Source organism: Natator depressus, chromosome 4, assembly GCF_965152275.1.
Source record: "Natator depressus isolate rNatDep1 chromosome 4, rNatDep2.hap1, whole genome shotgun sequence".
In the NCBI taxonomy this organism is placed as follows: Eukaryota; Metazoa; Chordata; order Testudines; family Cheloniidae; genus Natator; species Natator depressus.
In genome coordinates, this window is record NC_134237.1 from 105844976 (window position 1) to 105862850 (window position 17875).

At 41.4% G+C, this 17875-nt stretch overlaps 2 protein-coding genes across 2 annotated transcripts in view; one reads left to right on the top strand and one right to left on the bottom strand.

The window, feature by feature from the left end:
* PI4K2B (phosphatidylinositol 4-kinase type 2 beta) overlaps window positions 1-1146 on the bottom strand; it is a 41191-nt gene extending 40045 nt beyond the window's left edge. Inside the window, exon 1 of the mRNA XM_074951591.1 lies at window positions 984-1146. Coding sequence (XP_074807692.1) covers window positions 984-1131 — 148 coding nt within the window. The 5' untranslated portion in view covers window positions 1132-1146. The remainder of the gene's footprint in view (window positions 1-983) is intronic.
* Window positions 1147-1278: 132 nt separating this feature from the next.
* The window catches only part of SEPSECS (Sep (O-phosphoserine) tRNA:Sec (selenocysteine) tRNA synthase), a 41783-nt gene continuing 25186 nt past the window's right edge, over window positions 1279-17875 (top strand). Inside the window, exons 1-5 of the mRNA XM_074950132.1 lie at window positions 1279-1440; window positions 8826-8980; window positions 11511-11629; window positions 11719-11877; window positions 14253-14406. Coding sequence (XP_074806233.1) covers window positions 1327-1440; window positions 8826-8980; window positions 11511-11629; window positions 11719-11877; window positions 14253-14406 — 701 coding nt within the window. The 5' untranslated portion in view covers window positions 1279-1326. The remainder of the gene's footprint in view (window positions 1441-8825; window positions 8981-11510; window positions 11630-11718; window positions 11878-14252; window positions 14407-17875) is intronic.

The window sequence follows — 17875 nt, forward strand, 5'->3', positions numbered from 1 at the left end:
AACGAAACCAGTTTAGTTTTCTGTTTAAAAAAAACAAAACAAAAACCAACTAAATATTTATTTTATTCTCCATTAAGTCTTTCTGTCTCAAGGACATAACTGACTTTGGAAATGCTGTAAAAAGGCACTAGCAGTGAATATGGTGAAATGGGTACAAACTTCCACAGGGGTTCAATAACCCAATTATGACTTGTCTACACACAAAAGTTGTACTGCGTTAATTATACCAGTATAGCTAAAGCTGCAAAACACCCTTATTACAGATGTAATTATACCAGTATAAGGATGCTTATAGTGGTTCAGTTTATTCCCGTTCCCTTATCGGAACAGCTACATTAGTATAACGCACCTTGATAATTGTGTCCACACTAAGGGTTGTACTAGTGTAACTATTTTAGTAAACAAGCACATCCCTAACCACAATAATTATAATGGTGGAAAAACTGCATACAGCAGCCTGACATGCATGCTTTTAACTTTAAGAAATCCTATTAACCACAAAGGGGGACTAATCATAAACTTTAAGTTAAGCACCTATGGGAGTGTGAGCAGCCTCAAGACCTAGGTTTATTTCTAGTCCCTGCAGGAATACAGTATCCTGCTTGTCCTCCTTTGTACAGAAAAAGGGTTTTTCAAAGTTAGCAAAACCTTTCACCTCTCTAATATGTTCAGGCCTGGGTAGGCTTTAACAAAACGGCAATTCCACAGTACACTCCAGGACAGCCCAGCGCGCCCCTGCTATTCAGGGCTAAACTAAGCCCACATCCTAAGGGCGCTGCCTGAGTTATTCGCAGGCTGGTCGGGCCGGCCTGTGAGGGCAGAACTGGACCTTTCCGAGCCCATCTTTACTGGACGTTGGTACATCCGCGGGCCTGAGACCCGTGATCTCCGCGGCAGCGTGCGCTTGGTCAGTCTGGCTGAACTCAGGCCAGGGCACGGCGTGCAGAGCCCAGAGTCTCCGCGTGCTGCGGGGCCCGCCTCACCTCCGCATGGGGACACCTGGCTGCAGTTGGCTCCACTCTGCGGGCTGCGGCCGTTGGTGGCTGCGGGCAGGTTGAGGAGGCAACAGCGCCCCCGCGAGGAATGGGCGTAGAATACCGCGCGCGCCAGGAAAAAGGCGCCGCACCGCATCCCACCCCCAGGGGGCGCGGCGTGACGCGTTCTCCACGCGCATGCGGACAGGCTTTTGATTACTCCCTCGGAGTTGAGCGTGTCACCTCACGTGGTGTCACGGCCTCTCGTTCTACGGGGTTGCGCCTGCGCTGAGGCGGCAGGAGCGTCTGGAATCTGAGTTGTTTGTCAGTTTCTCCGCCCACTACTTCCGACATGAACGTTGAGAATTTCGGCGCTAGTGAGAGGCTGGTGAACGCGGCCTACGTGCGGCAGGGGGCGCAGGGCCGGCGCGCGCATGAGCTGTGCCTGCGGGTGTTGCTGGAGCAGGTAACGGTCGTTCCTACCCCACTGCCCCATGGGTTCTAAGGGCGCTCCGTCAGCGAGCGCCCAGCCCCCAGCTGTTGCGCAGCGCGCACCTTCTCTCCCTCCCTCGTGCGCACTGATTAGAGCGGTGGCTCTGAGCCCCCCCGTCCCTACCCTCAGCCTGAGGCACCTGGCCGGAGTTGGGAGGATCCCAGTAAAGGCTCCCTGCCCCCTCCCCCTTCTGTGTGCCATTTAGGGCAAGAGCGCGTGTGGCACTGCTGTGTCATTCCCTGCTTATGGAGTAGCAGCCGTGTTAATCTGGATCCGCAAAAAGAACAGGAGGACTTGTGGCACCTTAGAGACTAACACATTTATTTGAGCATAAGCTTTTGTCAGCTACAGCTCACTTCCTCAGATGCATCCGATGAAGTGAGCTGTAGCTCACAAAAGCTTATGCTCAAATAAATGTGTTAATCTCTAAGGCGCCCCAAGTCCTCCTTATTTTTAGTCCGGTTATGATTTGTCTGCCCCCTAGCGCACAGGAGCCCAGCCTTTGGGTTGTGTTAAGGCTGTACAAACACAGAACAAGCTCCTGGCCCTTGCCCCAAAGAGCTTACAAGCCAAGTGTAACTCCAGAGGATGGGTGGACGCAGATGGACTGGGAAATAGGAGGAACCTTGTCATTGCACTTGGTGCCTTTCACCTCTTCCTTTGTGTAGGGCACACACTTTAAAAGCACATGGAGGGCCTCAGGGAAGATGCATTGATTTTTGTGGTCAGAAGGAACCATTATATTCATCTAGTCAGATCTTCTGCAGAGATGCATGCTGGAAGCATTGATATATCTCCCCAAAATAGCCATGCAGCACCTTGTCTGGCTCCAGCATTGTGGATCTTGGGCTTTGCTGGTATGGACTCCAAGCAAGTTAGAGGTTTCTGTCTTCCTGCTTCCTAGCAGAGTGCTTTGCTGTGGCCCACATATTACCAGGGACTCATCTATGCTACAAAGTTGATCTAGCTACATCGCTCAGGGTGTGAAAAATTCGCTCCCCGGAGTCAAAGACACCTAGTTAAACCAGCTTGAGTCCCAGTGTAGACACTGGTAGATCAACCAAAGAATTCCTCTCGGAGAGGTAAATTAATTACAGCAGTCGAAGAAGCTTGTCCGTTTCTGTAGTAAGGCCTAGTCTATGCTGCACGGTTAGGTTGAGATGCCTTGTGTTGACCCAGCTGTGGAGGTATCTTCACTTAAATTTGGCTCCTGCTGATGTAAGTGCCTCTCTACGCTGATTTAGTTACACCACCTCCGTGAGCAGCATAGAGTCACATGTAATTAGGTCAATGTAGTGTTGGTGTAGACACTGCCTTGCATATATCAACTGTTACTGGCTTCCAGATGCTGTCCCAAAATGCCCTACACTGACAATATTATCAATAAACGTGCTTCTGGTGAGGACGTGCACTACCAACACAAGAAGCACATGGGCACATGCACAAAAGATTTAATAACAGGTTGACATAATTTTGTAGTGTAGATGTGACCTAAGTCTCTCCACTACAATTTTGCAGCTGTTGCACTTTAGCGTTTCTAGTGTAGATTTACTTCATTATTTTTGCAAACTCTACTGTGACCACTTGAAAAAAAGTATTAGATGCTTACAAGCAAGAGGTAGAAAAGACAAATGAGGGGATGTCCAACAGGCAAGGTCTAGAGCCAGTGCCCTGTGAAAAGCATAGCCTCTATCTGCTGCTCAGATTTTTACTGGTTTGTTGTTCCTAGGTCCTACTTGAGGGCTCCTATTTCAGGTTAACCTCTTCTTAGAATGGGTTTGATAAATTTGAAATACCCTACCCCCTAACTCTTGGAAGTGAGAAGGAGCTTTCTCTCCACCCTTTCAGAACACTCACAGTGGCTGTAAGGGTTGGGTCTTCAAAACTCTACCCTTCTCCCACTTCTGAGCTTTCTTGCTGCCATTGAGAAAGGGGCCTGAGATAGACCTAAAAATGCAGTAGGAGTAATGTTTCTCAAGTCCCTTCTCATTACTCTATTGTGAATAACTCCAGTGACCTTCTTGCTGCTTATGGCTTTCACAAGCAGCAGCCTGACACTAACATGGTTTGTGATGGTTTCAGTGTTGCCCATAGGGTTCTGAGTATCAATCGTGAAACTGACCAGAGTCTTTTAATTTAATTCTTGTGCTGCTTGGTAAAGTTTTGAGCCTCACAGATGTACTCTGTCTGGAGATTAAAGGGCTTGTTTACAGACCTGGGCTAAGAAATAAGGCATCCTTTTCTGGATGGAGTTAATCAGGGACTGACAAGCCCTGAGGAAAGTAGCACTTTGTCAGTTTACATTTGGTAGACTGTAACCATAAAATCTCTGCTTTTAGCACTTAGGCCATGTCTATACTACGAAATTATGTCAACATAAGTTACAACGGTATAAAGCCACTGAAGTTATTACATCGCTTGTGTGCGCATGCATGGCTCCTTGTGTCAGCAGTGTGTATTCTCATCAGGAGCTCTTGTATTGATTTAGAGTGCAATGTACTATGGGTAAATATCCCACTGTGCAACTCACCACCATCCAGTGCAGGATCTTTTGGGAAGTTCTTGCACTGCCTGATAGGACCAAAACAAGTCACGCAGGGGTGACTAGGAGCATGGGGTCAACTTCCCATAATGCATTGTTCTCCATTCCATAATTTCATCTGCATCCCATAATTTTCATGCCTTCTTTTCAAAATTCCACAAACCCATATGTCCCTCCTCACTGTCCACCATCTCTGACAGAAGCATGGAGTCTGCGCAGCTCTGTACTTTTCTCATGAGCATGGCAAGCACAGGGCATGTGATCCTGCAGTATTTACAGAGCTGTCAGAGGAGCCACGGGGAATGTAATGATTCCTTGGAGGCTAGATTGCTGTGGGACACAGTAAGAACCAATTCAGGATTGTGGGTGGCATTCATGGAGCAGTTGGAGATGGTGGAGTGTTGGTTCTGGGCCTGAGAAACAAGCATTGACTGGTAGGATCGCATCGTTATGGAGGTATGGCATGATGAGCAGGGGCTGCAGAACTTTTAGATGCGCAAGGCCACGTTCCTGGATCTGTGTGCTGAGCTCTCTCTAGCCTTCCAGTGCAGGGACCCCAAAATGAGAGCTGCACTGACAGTTGAGAAGTGAATGACGATTGCACTGTGGAAATTTGCAATGCCAGATTGCTACCAGGTAGTCAGAAATGAATTTGGAGTTGGGAAATCCACCACGGGCTGTTGTCAAGCAAGTGTGCAGGGCCATTAATCATCTCTTGGTATGCATGACTGACTCTCGGTAATGTGCAGAACATGATGGATGCTTTTGCAGCAGTAGGGCCACTGAACTGTGGTGAGGCGATAGATGGCATGCATATTCCTATTTTAGCACCAGACCACCTTGCCACAGTACATTGACAGAGGGCTACATCACTGGGGATGCTTTACTGACATCAGTGTGGGCTGGTCAGGGAAGGTGCATGACACGCACATCTTTAAGAACACAGGACTGTTCAGAAAGGTGCAGGGACTTTCTTTCCCAACCAGCAATTACCATTGGGAATGTTGAAATGCTGATAGTGATCCTGGGTGACCCAGCCTATACCTTGCTCCCATGGCTCATGAAGTTATTCACTGACCACCTCGACAGCATCAAGAAGCGCTTCAACTACAGGATCAGCAGGTACAGAATGACAGTTGAATGTGCCTTTGGTTGTTTGAAGGGTCACTGGCATTGTTTACTTATAAGTTTGGGCCTTAGGGAGAAAAATAGCTGAATGCCTGCTGTGTCCTGTATAATAGCTGTAAAAGAAAGTGGGGAAAGTTTCCACTGGGGTGGAGGGTGGGACTGAAGCGGCTATCTGCTGAAATAGAACAGCTAGCTACAAGGGCTATAAGAATTGCTCAACATGGAGCTATATGGCTCAGGGAGACTTTGAAAGAACATTTTAATAGTGAGTCAGAGTAGTATGTTTTGCTGTAGTGTTCTCTTCCTGGCCTTGCTCTTTTGCAGCCCCAAATGAATCTTGCAGTGATTGCTCTGTGTGTAGCAGTATAAGTAGGGCCCTACCAAATTATGGCCATGAAAAACGTGTCATGGACCATTAAATCTGGTCTTCTGTGTGCTTTTACCCTGCATTATACAGATTTCACAGGGAAGACCAACTTTTCTAAAACTGGGGGCCCTTCCCAAAAGGGACTTGCAGTGGATCACAAGGTTATTTTAGGAGGGGGTTGTGGTATTGCCACCCTTACTTCTGAACTGCTTTCAGACCTGGGCAGCTGTTGGCCAGGCACCCAGCTCTGAAGGTAGTGCCCTGCCAGCAGCAGCGCAGAAGTAAGTAACTGTGTGTTGTGATTCATTACCCTTGATTTTTATTTTTGTTCTATAATATTCTGAAATTAGTAATTAGAAGTGAGTCTCCCGGTTATTAATGTGGAATATTGAGGTGCCTCCCTTACTCTCTTCTTGTGTGTTCAGACCTAATTTTCTGACCATTTAAATGGACACTATCATTTGTCTACATTTTTTCCTGTTGTTGTGACAAATAACTAAGATTATTGAAGGAGACTAGCAGAAAATAGTCTCTCTTTTTTTAGTGTTTAAAAACATACAGAAAGAAGAAGAGAACAGGTGTTGCATAGCTATTTGTTGCTGTGTAGTAATGCTTTGTGTTTTCAGAGTGCTTTTCATCTAATCTAGGGGTTCTCAAACTGTGAGTCATGACCCCAAAGTGGGTCGTGACCCCTTTGCCAGGGCTGATGTTAGACTTACTGGGGCCCAGGGCCGAAGCCTAAGCCCCACCACCTAAAGCCAGAGCCCTTGGTCTTCAGTCTTGGCTGGTGTGTGGGGCTCCTGGGGTCTTGTAGCAATTTTTGTTGTCAGAAAGGGGTTGCAGTGCAATTAATTTTGAGAACCCCTGATCTAAGCACATTACAAAAGGTGAGTATACTACACAAAGGAATGCAAAGAACAGTTGGCCGCAGTCTTTGTTTGGTCAGTCTCAGTTTGCCCTGCATAAGTAGTCAGTTTCTCTTGCTTTAGTGGGTTTTTTTTTTAAACAGTAACAAAGAAGAGGAAAAAATAAGTAGGAAAATGTGTAGTACCTGAAATTACTTTTAACTTTCTTTGATTATTAGTATTCTTTCTTCTGTTATCCTAGTTGTCTTTTACTTTATCTTCTCCATGTCTCTTGATCAGTGTTTATACTCCTAATGGACTAAAGCTGCATGTAGTATACCAAATATCCTGTATATCCTTCATAAGGTGAATCTCAGAATCATAGAAGATTAGAGTTGGAAGATGTCAAGGTTCCTCCCCCACTCTGAACTCTAGGGTACAGATGTGGGGACCTGCATGAAAAACCTCCTAAGCTTATCTTTACCAGCTTAGGTCAAAACTGCCCCAAGGTACAAAATATTCCACCCTTTTGTCCTTGGATTGGCCGCTACCACCAAACAAATACTGGTTACTGGGGAAGAGCTGTTTGGACACGTCTTTCCCCCCAAAATACTTCCCAAAACCTTGCACCCCACTTCCTGGACAAGGTTTGGTAAAAAGCCTCACCAATTTGCCTAGGTGACTACAGACCCAGACCCTTGGATCTTAAGAACAATGAACAATCCTCCCAACACTTGCACCCCCCTTTTCCAGGGAAATGTTGGATAAAAAGCCTCACCAATTTGCATAGGTGACCACAGACCCAAACCCTTGGATCTGAGAACAATGAAAAAGCATTCAGTTTTCTTACAAAAGACTTTTAATAGAAATAGAAGTAAATAGAAATAAAAAAAAAAAAATCCCCCTTGTAAAGTCAGGATGGTAGATACCTTACAGGGTAATTAGATTTAAAACATAGAGAACCCCTCTAGGCAAAAACCTTAAGTTACAAAAATGATACACAGACAGAAATAGTTATTCTATTCAGCACAATTCTTTTCTCAGCCATTTAAAGAAATCATAATCTAACACGTACCTAGCTAGATTACTTACTAAAAGTTCTAAGGCTTCATTCCTGGTCTATCCCCGGCAAAGACAAAATATAGACAGACACACATACCCTTTGTTTCTCTTCCTCCTCCCAGCTTTTGAAAGTATCTTGTCTCCTCATTGGTCATTTTGGTCAGGTGCCAGCGAGGTTACCTTTAGCTTCTTAACCCTTTACAGGTGAGAGGAGATGTCCTCTGGCCAGGAGGGATTTTAAAGGGGTTTACCCTTCCCTTCATATTTATGACAGAAGAGACCTCAGGAGGTCATCTAGTCCAAACCTCTGCTCAAAGCAGAACCAACCCCAACTAAATCATCCCAGACAGGGCTTTGTCAAGCTGGGCCTTAAAAACCTCTAAGGATGGAGATTTCAGCACCTCCCTAGATAATCCATTCCAGTGGTTCACCCTCCTAGTGAAATAGTTTTTCCTAACATCCAATCTAAACCACCACCACTGCAACTTGAGACAATTGCTCCTTGTTCTGTCATCTGACACAACTGGGAACAACCTAGCTCCATCCTCTTTGGAACCCCCCTTCAGGTAGTTGAAGGCTGCTATCAAATCCCACCTCACTCTTCATTTCTGCAGATTAAATAAGACCAGTTCCCTCAGCCTCTCCTCATAAATCATGTGCCCCAGCCCCCTAATCATTTTTGTTGCCCTCCACTGGACTCTCAGCAATTTGTCCACATCCTTTATGTAGTGCGGGGGCCCAAACTGGATGCAGTACTCCAGATGTGGCCTCATCAGTGCTGAATAGAGGGGAATAATCACTTCCCTCAGTCTGCGGGCAGTGCTCCTACTAATGCAGCCCAATATGCCGTTAGCCTTCTTGGCACCAAGGGAACACTGTTGACTCATATCCAGCTTCTCATCCACTGTAATCCCCAGGTCATTTTCTGCAGAACTGCTTAGCCAGTCGGTCCCCAGCCTGTAGGAGTGCATGGGATTTTTCTGTCTTGAGTGCAGGACTCTTCACTTGTCCTTGTTGAACCTCATCAGATTTCTTTTAGATCAGTCCTCTAATTTGTCTAGGTCACTCTGGACCCAAGCAAGAAACTTCCTAAATGCTCTTTGCTGCTTCTGTTTATGCATCCTAGAATGCTGTACTTGGAGACAAATACATCTTAAATTTATTCTTTCTGGGAACATTAATATCAAATTGCATCGAGTATAGGAGCAGTTTATTATGTAGCTTTTATTACTAAATGTTCCAATTTCATATACTAGGAAGGGGAGACTAGAAGATTTCTTTAATGCTTTAAATCTGCTCAGTGCACTAAAGAAGATACCAAAACTAACAAAACAATCTACTTACAGAAATCTTATCAATTTTAATTATCCACATCTAGGCAGTATTTTTATTATAGTTATAATTCCTTCTGAAGGGCAAGTGTCCTGAAAATGGATGGGATGAAAGTACCATCGAACTCTTCCTCCATGAACTTGCCATTATGGATAGCAACAATTTTCTGAGCAACTGTGGTGTGGGTGAGAGGGAAGGAAGAGTGGCATCAGGATTAGTTGCCCGTCGGCATTACAGGTAAGTCTGACAAGTAATTTTAATGCTACTGTTTTATTATGTTTGTTTTGTATGCTTATTTTAATATCTTGTTATCAGAGTTTGAAAGCATTTGAAAAACAACATTTCATTACAGACAATTACATCAGTTTCAGATATCATATTTTCCATTAGCAAATCATTGAAAAGTTTTGTAACAAGATTTTTTTGTTAAAATCTCTCACTGTGTTCTCACAACTTTGCTCTTAAGGAAATTGTGGGTGTTAGAGATGCAAATTTTTGAATTGGACACCTGACAAAGCAAGAAGGAAAAGAAGAGACTTCTCTGGTTAAAAAATAACTTGTGTTACTTGTCCTTTAAAGTTCCGTTTATAGAGCACTGCATTAACCCATCTGTATATTATTCAAAACTTCTTCTTTCTTCTAAATATTATACCTATTGGAAAAGATCCCTTGCATCCAAATATTGATTGTCGTAATTATTAACTCATGACAGAGATTAATTGACATTACCATAAACCAAGTCCATTAAAATTGATTCAGAGGAGGTAGAGCTATGAGACAGGGAGGGCTTCTAATAGCTTGAAGTCCTGAGTCTTCTGAGATTTGATGGGCGCTTTGGATATTGAATTTTAGAGACTCTGTAGATATTGCTTTATCTAGATCTGCTGTTTTGGGTTGCTGTCCTATGCCAATTATCTGCATTCTATTGTTATGTCATCTGTAATGTCAGCAGAGTGAAATTTACTGAATTCCCCATCTCTGACATGTTGGCACAAGGACATATCGGAGACTAGTATTCTAGTAAATTCGACTTTCACACGTTAAGCTCAGTTTGGCCCATCCAGTTTTATAATGGGAGACCTCCGAAGAAAACCAGGGAACTGAATTCCTTTTGCAATTGCAACTAAATACAGTATTTTCCTTCACTTCTTGTTCTAAATTGCAGTTCTTTAAATTTAATGCATGGTCATAGGGATCTAGCAGTTTTTGAAGGCCCCTGCAATTCTTCTTGAGGAAGAATTGTTCTAGTGGAGGACAGACCTGGAGGCATCACCTTCCCATTCCATCTACTTAATTCTGTAGTCAGTCTCTGGCTTGATTGAGCTATGGGATCAGGGGCATCTTCAGAGCATCTCTCTCTTTCCAAAAGTGCTGCTACCTGGCTTTTCTAAAGGAATGTGGTAGACTAGGAGTTGAACATATTGCAGGTGACAGAGCTGAGGATGTTCCTTAACTGTTGCTGGGCTGGGACAGTTCTGTCGCCTTATGTACCACTTATACCTACTAGCTTCAGTAGTGGGAGAGAGAAGGAATTCTTCTAAGAGTTGTCCTCCGTTCCATCCCAACTCCATTCTCCTGCAAATCAGGTAAGTAAAAGAGTGGGGGGAAGCGTCAGGCAGTGGTTTGAGAGCACACTCTCCTTCTCAGCCATATTAAAATCAAAATGAATGGGCAGAGTGAGCCCAGCATCTAGAGACCCAGACTAGGAAAGAGAGAGAGGGAACATGTAGACTGAGAAAAGGGGGACCAGGGGAACAAAGCATTTTTGTAATTGTAAAGTGAGGATTATGTGCAAATTTTTCAATTATCAAACCAATTAACTATTGCTGTAGTTACACTGGAAGTGGGAGAAAAAAACTTCAGATATAAAACCACCCTCCTAAAAGTTCTGAGTTCCCGCTAGTCCATCAACTCTTCAGTGAATGGATGTATATGGCTGGAGTCCTCACTGTCCCCAAGACAAAAATGGAATTTAAGTTGTTAGTAGTTGTATACTGTTGCTGAGCTTTCTTAGGCAGCTGCTGCATTTCACCAGTGGGTGAAGTTATTTCTGTAAGTGTGTAGTTCATAAAGAGTTATATGATCCTTCAAGCCTGAAAGGTGCTAAATAATATTCCACATTTATAAATGTAATTTGAGTGGTATCAGAAAGATGCAAGAATGTGAAGAAAGACGGGACTGCACAGAATGAGAAGGAGGAGGTAGTAGAATGCCAGGTGGGTAGAGACAAAATGTGGAGGGAAACAGAGCGTGTATTAACGTAAATGTTTTAAAATTTATTTTTAACAGAGCATATGTAAACCACTTCACAACAACAGAGCAATGAAATGTTTATCAGGCACAGCATCTATAAAATCCCATGGGTGTACTTTGCATTGTATAATACTGTTTTTTGTTCTTCAAAAAACATGGCTGCAGTGTGTGCAAAGTGTGCTAGCATTTGTAGCATGATCTGGGGGACACAGATTTCACAGCCCTTTCTGCCGGTAAATCTACCTGGTGGATAAAGTAATCACTATTATAGGCCTTCTCAGTTACTCTGTTTAACAAGGTGTTGTTTTTGATGGCTTTACTGTACAGAAGTGAGTGAAATAGTCAATTTTATGTTAATATTATAAGGTATGGTAATTCATTATCTGATTTTGGTGTTGCATTGGATAAGACATTTTATCAATGTTTATCAAATCAAATGCTCTTCAGAAAACAGGAAATATTGCTTTAGGGCTTGAAAAATTCTTAATATAAGTTTTCAACCTCTTTTGTTCAGGCTAATCCATGGAATTGGGAGGTCAGGAGATATTTCTGCTGTCCAGCCTAAAGCTGCAGGTTCTAGCCTTTTGAACAAACTTACTAATTCAATAGTTCTGGACATTATAAAGCTGGCTGGTAGGTATGAAATGAATATTTCTCTTATGTGGGTGATATGGCAGTTAGCAAATATTCTATGCTACTACCTCGTTTGTTTTTATATACAGGTGTCCGGACAGTGACCAATTGCTTTGTGGTTCCTATGGCAACTGGCATGAGTCTAACTCTGTGTTTCTTAACACTGCGGCACAAGAGACCAAAGGCAAAGTATATTATTTGGCCACGCATAGATCAGAAATCTTGCTTTAAATCTATGATCACTGCAGGTAAGAGGAAGAAGATGGGATTGACCATGCAGTGTGGTATAGTGGTACTGGATATAGTATAGTGGTATAGTGTGGTATACTACGTGGTATAGTGGTACTGGTGGTGATAGTGGTACTGGATTCATAAACTTGGTGTCTGGAAACAATAAAATAGACGACTGTAGAAATCCAAATAGAACATGGAGATATGTAAGAGTAGAGATAAAGATATCATCACTCTGCATAAAAAGAAAGTGAGGAATGTGTCTAGAATGTCGTGCCCAACTTCAGGCACCATATTACAAGAGACCAAAGAACTGGAAATAGTTCAGCAGAGGACAACAGTTGAGTATTTAACTAGGCAGCCATAGCATTCTCTGAACATAGGTAATTATATGGAAGGTGGTTTATTTAAGATATTTGTAATACCTGGTTATATACAGAGGAGAGGTTAAGAAAAATAGATTTATATTAGGAAAAAAGAGTAAGAAGAGACATGACTGAATTGTTCAAAACTTTTATTTAAATAAGATGGATGTCACCAAATTAAAGAATGAATAAGTGTCTCAAAAAAAAAATGGCAAGTATTGGATGTTTAGGGATTGGTAATGTTTAGGGATGCAGAGTCTCTTACCCCTACCTCACAAGTCTGAAACCAGCCTAGGTCAACAGTGACTAAGTCATTGCAGTATGATGGTTTCAAGTTGTCTAGTCCAAGTTCTTGTGGACAGGGGCTCACTCACAATTTCATTCCTCCATGACAGAGCTGAGGCATATTGTTAATCCAAGGAGGGAAGACCCACAGTGATGCTGCCATGCTAGATTAGAAATTGAAGAATTTAGTTTGGTCAACTCAATCCTACTCCCTTAGAAGTCAATAGGGGAATTCCCATTGATTGCACTGGGAACAGGAGCAGGCTTGATGGGAGTTCAGTACAAACTTCTTTGCATAGATGGAAATTAGTGTGTGAAATGGACTGCTAAAACTGGCAACTTGGGATGTATGAAATTTAAATTTATAAATAAAAAAAGGGTACAAATACTACTGAAAGAGGTGACCAGATATAGATGGATCACATGACTTCCTTCCATAATAGGAAATTACTTTTTAATCCTTATTTTGCTTGGGGATGATAGTTTAAATTACTTTAATTTTTCTGTTTGCATGCCATTCAGTTAAAACTGATGGTGGAAAAAGAAACAGAACACTGGGGCCTTTTTCTTTACGTTTTAGTTGGTACAGAAAGTATGGAGGCTAAAAGTAGTGAAACTTCTAGACTTGCTAGATCCACTGTGGAGGAAAATATATGGTTCTACAAAATCACACCATATTTCAAGTATCAAACTAATTATTTTCAAAGAAGTGTTTTGAATTTTAATAGAGCCTTAAGTTTGCAGCCCTGTTCATACAGTTAACATGCATAATTGATCTTTTCAGTAACTCCATAGGTTTTAAATGATGCCATTTTGTCATGTACTGAAAAAACTTACATGTGGCACTGTGGACTTGTGCAATTGGATAGTTCCTCAAGCAGTGGCCTAACTGAAAAATGAATATATGTGCACAAAAGTAGTTTTTAACCATTTATGACTTGGATGTGTTTACATTTTTTTTTCAAATGCACTGTCTCTTGGGTATGATCTTCAGTGAGGAATAGCCACATATAAAGTTTGCAGTTCAACTGTTTTATTGAGTCTTTGTATCTAAATAAGTCTTAACACTTTTTAATGTGATTCTTTTCTGTAGTGATTGCTTAACTCAAACATGGATTAGCAAAATTGGCTCAGATTTTCCAAAAACAAAAATTTCACTTCCAGAATGAGTCCAAATGTGGACATTTCCAAACTCTGATGAATATTTGAGAGTTGAGAATGAGTAAAAACAGGATTTTGATGAAAGTTGAGTTGCAGCCTTAACTATAGCATTTGCTACAAACTGGTTTTATTTTTAGAAGCTGTTTGATTAGTATTTTTAGCATTTTTTTCCCCCAGCAGTACTGTTTTAATGTACCTTGGAATCTTGAAAGGGAAATCCTTTTGACTGATTTCACCTGCCTCCCTCATATTGAATATTTAAAAACAGAATTGGGAGTGAAGGGGTTAATCTGCTTCAGTAAGGGAGATTTCGTTGAACCTGTTGCTGCTATGTGGTTCAGCTTGCAAAGGGCACTAGCTTTTACCTAAAGCCCAAGCTCTCCTGTGGGCACCAGTGAAGATGTCATTTATGTACCAGTGTTCTTAATGATTCTGAATCTCTGAAGTCTTTTACCAGAATAAGTGAGTAGAAATAAAAAAATCTGAAATTAAATCAGAGCCAATAAGCATGCATCTAGCCTGAAGATATAGACCTGTAAAATTACTGCTTAATACACTCTTATTTTTATTGGCTGGGTTAGGTTTTGAGCCAGTGGTGATAGAGAATGTATTAGAAGGTGATGAGCTGCGCACAGATGTAAAGGTGGTAGAGGCTAAAATCCAAGATCTTGGGGCTGAAAATGTTCTCTGTGTTCATTCTACTACATCTTGCTTTGCTCCAAGGGTACCTGACAGGTAAATAATACTCACATAATGCTTGGTGACTATTACCAAAGTTTTAAATAACCTTCACATTTATGCTCATCTTTCTAAAATTGCTTAATTACTACTACCAATAGTTAATGAAGCAAAATAGATACCACAGTGAAAGTTTATTTCCAGTTTCCTCCTGGAATTTAGGGAGCAGGAGGATGGAAACAATGCACCTTCTGCAAAAACCATACCAGAAGAAGCAGAAAAGGACGGACAAGAAACAGGGCAGATCTTCCTTTTCATACCTGGCTGAGGATAATAATCTCATTGCTTTTGGTGATATAAATGTGATTGTAGTCAGCAGTTTTTCATGTGATTCCACAGAAGTGGGTAAAAATGGTCTTCTGTGGAATCATACAACAAGCTTCCGTGGTAAGTCAGAGGTCACATTTTTCTTAGTTACAGTTCCCTATGCTGCTGTCTTCTTTAGTTCACTGATCACAGATGAATTTTTCTCATTTGACACTTTTGATAGCCCAAGGTGGGATGTCTGTCCACTGTGCAAATACCAGTGTAAATATACTAGTATAGCTGCAGCATTGCAAACCTGAAATGTAGATGTACTGGACGGATATTTAAAAAAAATTTTTGCTCTGGTTTCTTGGTTTGAGCACTTACTAGCTGATCATGTGATGCTGGCACTCTGTTTCCAGCTGTTAAATCACATTAAAATAAGCTTAACATACATTACATTCTTTCCTAATATTACATTTCCATTCAAGCTATTGCTGTAATTGCCACAGGGATGTTATTCAATCGTTACTGACAAGGGAGATGAACCACACAGTCAAGAATGGAAGATAATATTGTCTTGAAACACTATAGTAAGATGTGGTCCGCACTATGAAATCTTTGAAAACTCTTGTTCTGGAAACGAGAAATTGGATTCTGATAGCTAAATGCACTCAGTATGTTGGGACAAATTTTCAAAATGAGACCAGTGATAGTTGCTTGGAAAACCTGCCTTTGTGAATGTAAATACTGTCTGCATATGCAATTAGATAATAATAAACCCAAATACTGGGTTTTGCCAGTGTACAGTTGTATATCTGTGGACTCATTTGTGTTCACAGTACAATTTGTTTAAAGTATAGGTTTTAATAATATTGTTGAGGTTTTGAAAAGCATAAGAATTGCTTAAATTAGGTATAATTCCAAAACAAAATAATCATACTGCTGTTATAATTTTCTTTACTGCATCATATCTATTTGCTTTAATTGCTTTGATACCTAGAAATTCATAACTGAATGTCTGTGAATTTAGAAATGAAACTATCATCTTACAGTTGAAAAATGGCTAGTGAAAAATATCTTTCACTCTTATCCTACATTAGTCAAAAGTGTCCTACATTTTATTGATTTTAAAAAAAAAACCCAAACACTTACACATGTTGGAAGGAAAGTGGGATGAACAATTCTGTCAGAATACGATGAACATTACCTGAAGATGAGTTGGAAAATGTATTGGCCAGCTTGAATCAAAACCACCAAATCAACTAGTCTGTTTTTGAACTAGCGTAAATTTCTTTCACTCCTCTGCCTCCTCTCCTTTTTTGACAAGGTAGTGTTCTGTCCCCTGTGACTGAAATAAAATGTAAGATGGGGGCTGCATTATAGCACTACAGATAGAGAGGGTTTTGAGTTTTTTATTAAAAGGATACTTCCAACCATCAAAAAGACCACAAGATGCATATTCATAAAAGGAAGGTAAATCCCATACAACATCCCTGTAGGATACCTTTTTATATGTATGTTTTTAAATATCTGACATTTTTGTTTTAATGCTCTGTCATAGAAGTATGCTGAAATGTAAATTTTTAAGCAAATGTCATGCTACATGAAATTTAACATTTTTATTTTTTTAAAAGGTCTTTTTAAGCCTAAATTCATTGTGTGCCCCTTTCTAAGTATTACCACTCTTTATTGGAAAGAACAGAGCCGTAATGAGGGATTTTAGCCCGGGGCAAGTATATTTGTGCCCCCTAGAGGTGATGGGTGGAAGGGGCTTGCAGGGTAACATGCCACCTCCCCACCCACTATTTTTGCCTTCTATTGAGTCGTGCCCCACAGTTTGAAAACAGTTACCTCTTGCCAGAAGCTGGTAGATTGGAAGCTAGTGGGAGCTGCGTGGGCCCCTGGTTCTTTGCACTGTGGATTTTGCATATGTGCAAAATCCAATTGAAAAGTTATAACTTTCAAAGAGAATATTTTCAAAAATAAATATAAGAAATGTACACAAGTTGGGGGGAAATCAAGGGATTTTAGAGAGATGCCAGAATTGGAACCCTTTTCCAATGTACTAAAAGCATAGATCTTATAAAATACAAGAGGCCCGGAAAGTTTAGTGAGCTCTGCCCGGTGAATTCCTGCATCTGTGCAGAGCTTTATAGACTTTAGTGGGGTCCAGAGGTCCACCCACATGGAGCTCATTGCAGCTCTGAGCCTGTATGGTAAATGAAAGTTTATCTGGATTGTGAGAAATCAATTCCAGCAAGGTGCTGATCCGTGGATCTTTGCAGTCAGCAATTATAGGGCTACCTATTAAGCCTAAGGAAAATCTCTTTTGTTACTAAGTTATCTGAGATATGAAAGCAAAGATATTGGCCCAAATCTTGAAATGAGTGTTGCTTGAAAAAGAAGAGTACAGGATTCAACTTAGTGTAGAGGAAAGATTTATTGGTAACTAGTAAAATAAAATGAAGATGGTAGAGAAGACCCAAACACAGAGAGATACCAACCATCCAGATATGGTACTAACTAGGACCAAGTTCATGTGCCTTTAAACTTAGCTGGGATCAAGCATATTCAGACTAGTATAGCTGTCCTCTTTTGGGGCCCGTATTTGGGAGAGTGCTTAAGTCAATGGTCTTAAGAACATGCTTGCCTTTATTAAGGGCCTTAAGCATCACCCACTGATTCTCCAACTGCAACATACTTTGGTTACTATATTGTGGTTATCTGAAGATACAATAATTTATATGCAACATCATTTGACTTTCCATGCTATTTGCTTTAAAATTGTACAAACCTCTCAGCAGGTTCCAGAACACACATTCTTAATTTAAAAAAGGAGGACTTGTGGCACCTTAGAGACTAACCAATTTATTTGAGCATGAGCTTTCGTGAGCTATAGCTCACTTCATCGGATGCATACTGCGGAAGTGAAGAAACTGTTTCTTCACTTCCGCAGTATGCATCCGATGAAGTGAGCTGTAGCTCACGAAAGCTCATGCTCAAATAAATTGGTTAGTCTCTAAGGTGCCACAAGTCCTCCTTTTCTTTTTGCGAATACAGACTAACACGGCTGTTACTCTGAAACCATTCTTAATTTAGATTTATGTGCAGACAAAGTATAAAACAAAATAATTTGGTGTGGCAAAGGTGTCAGATTGGAGTAATGGGAGCCCAAAGTCTACTTCCCACAGAGTACATATAGTATGAGCAGCAGGAG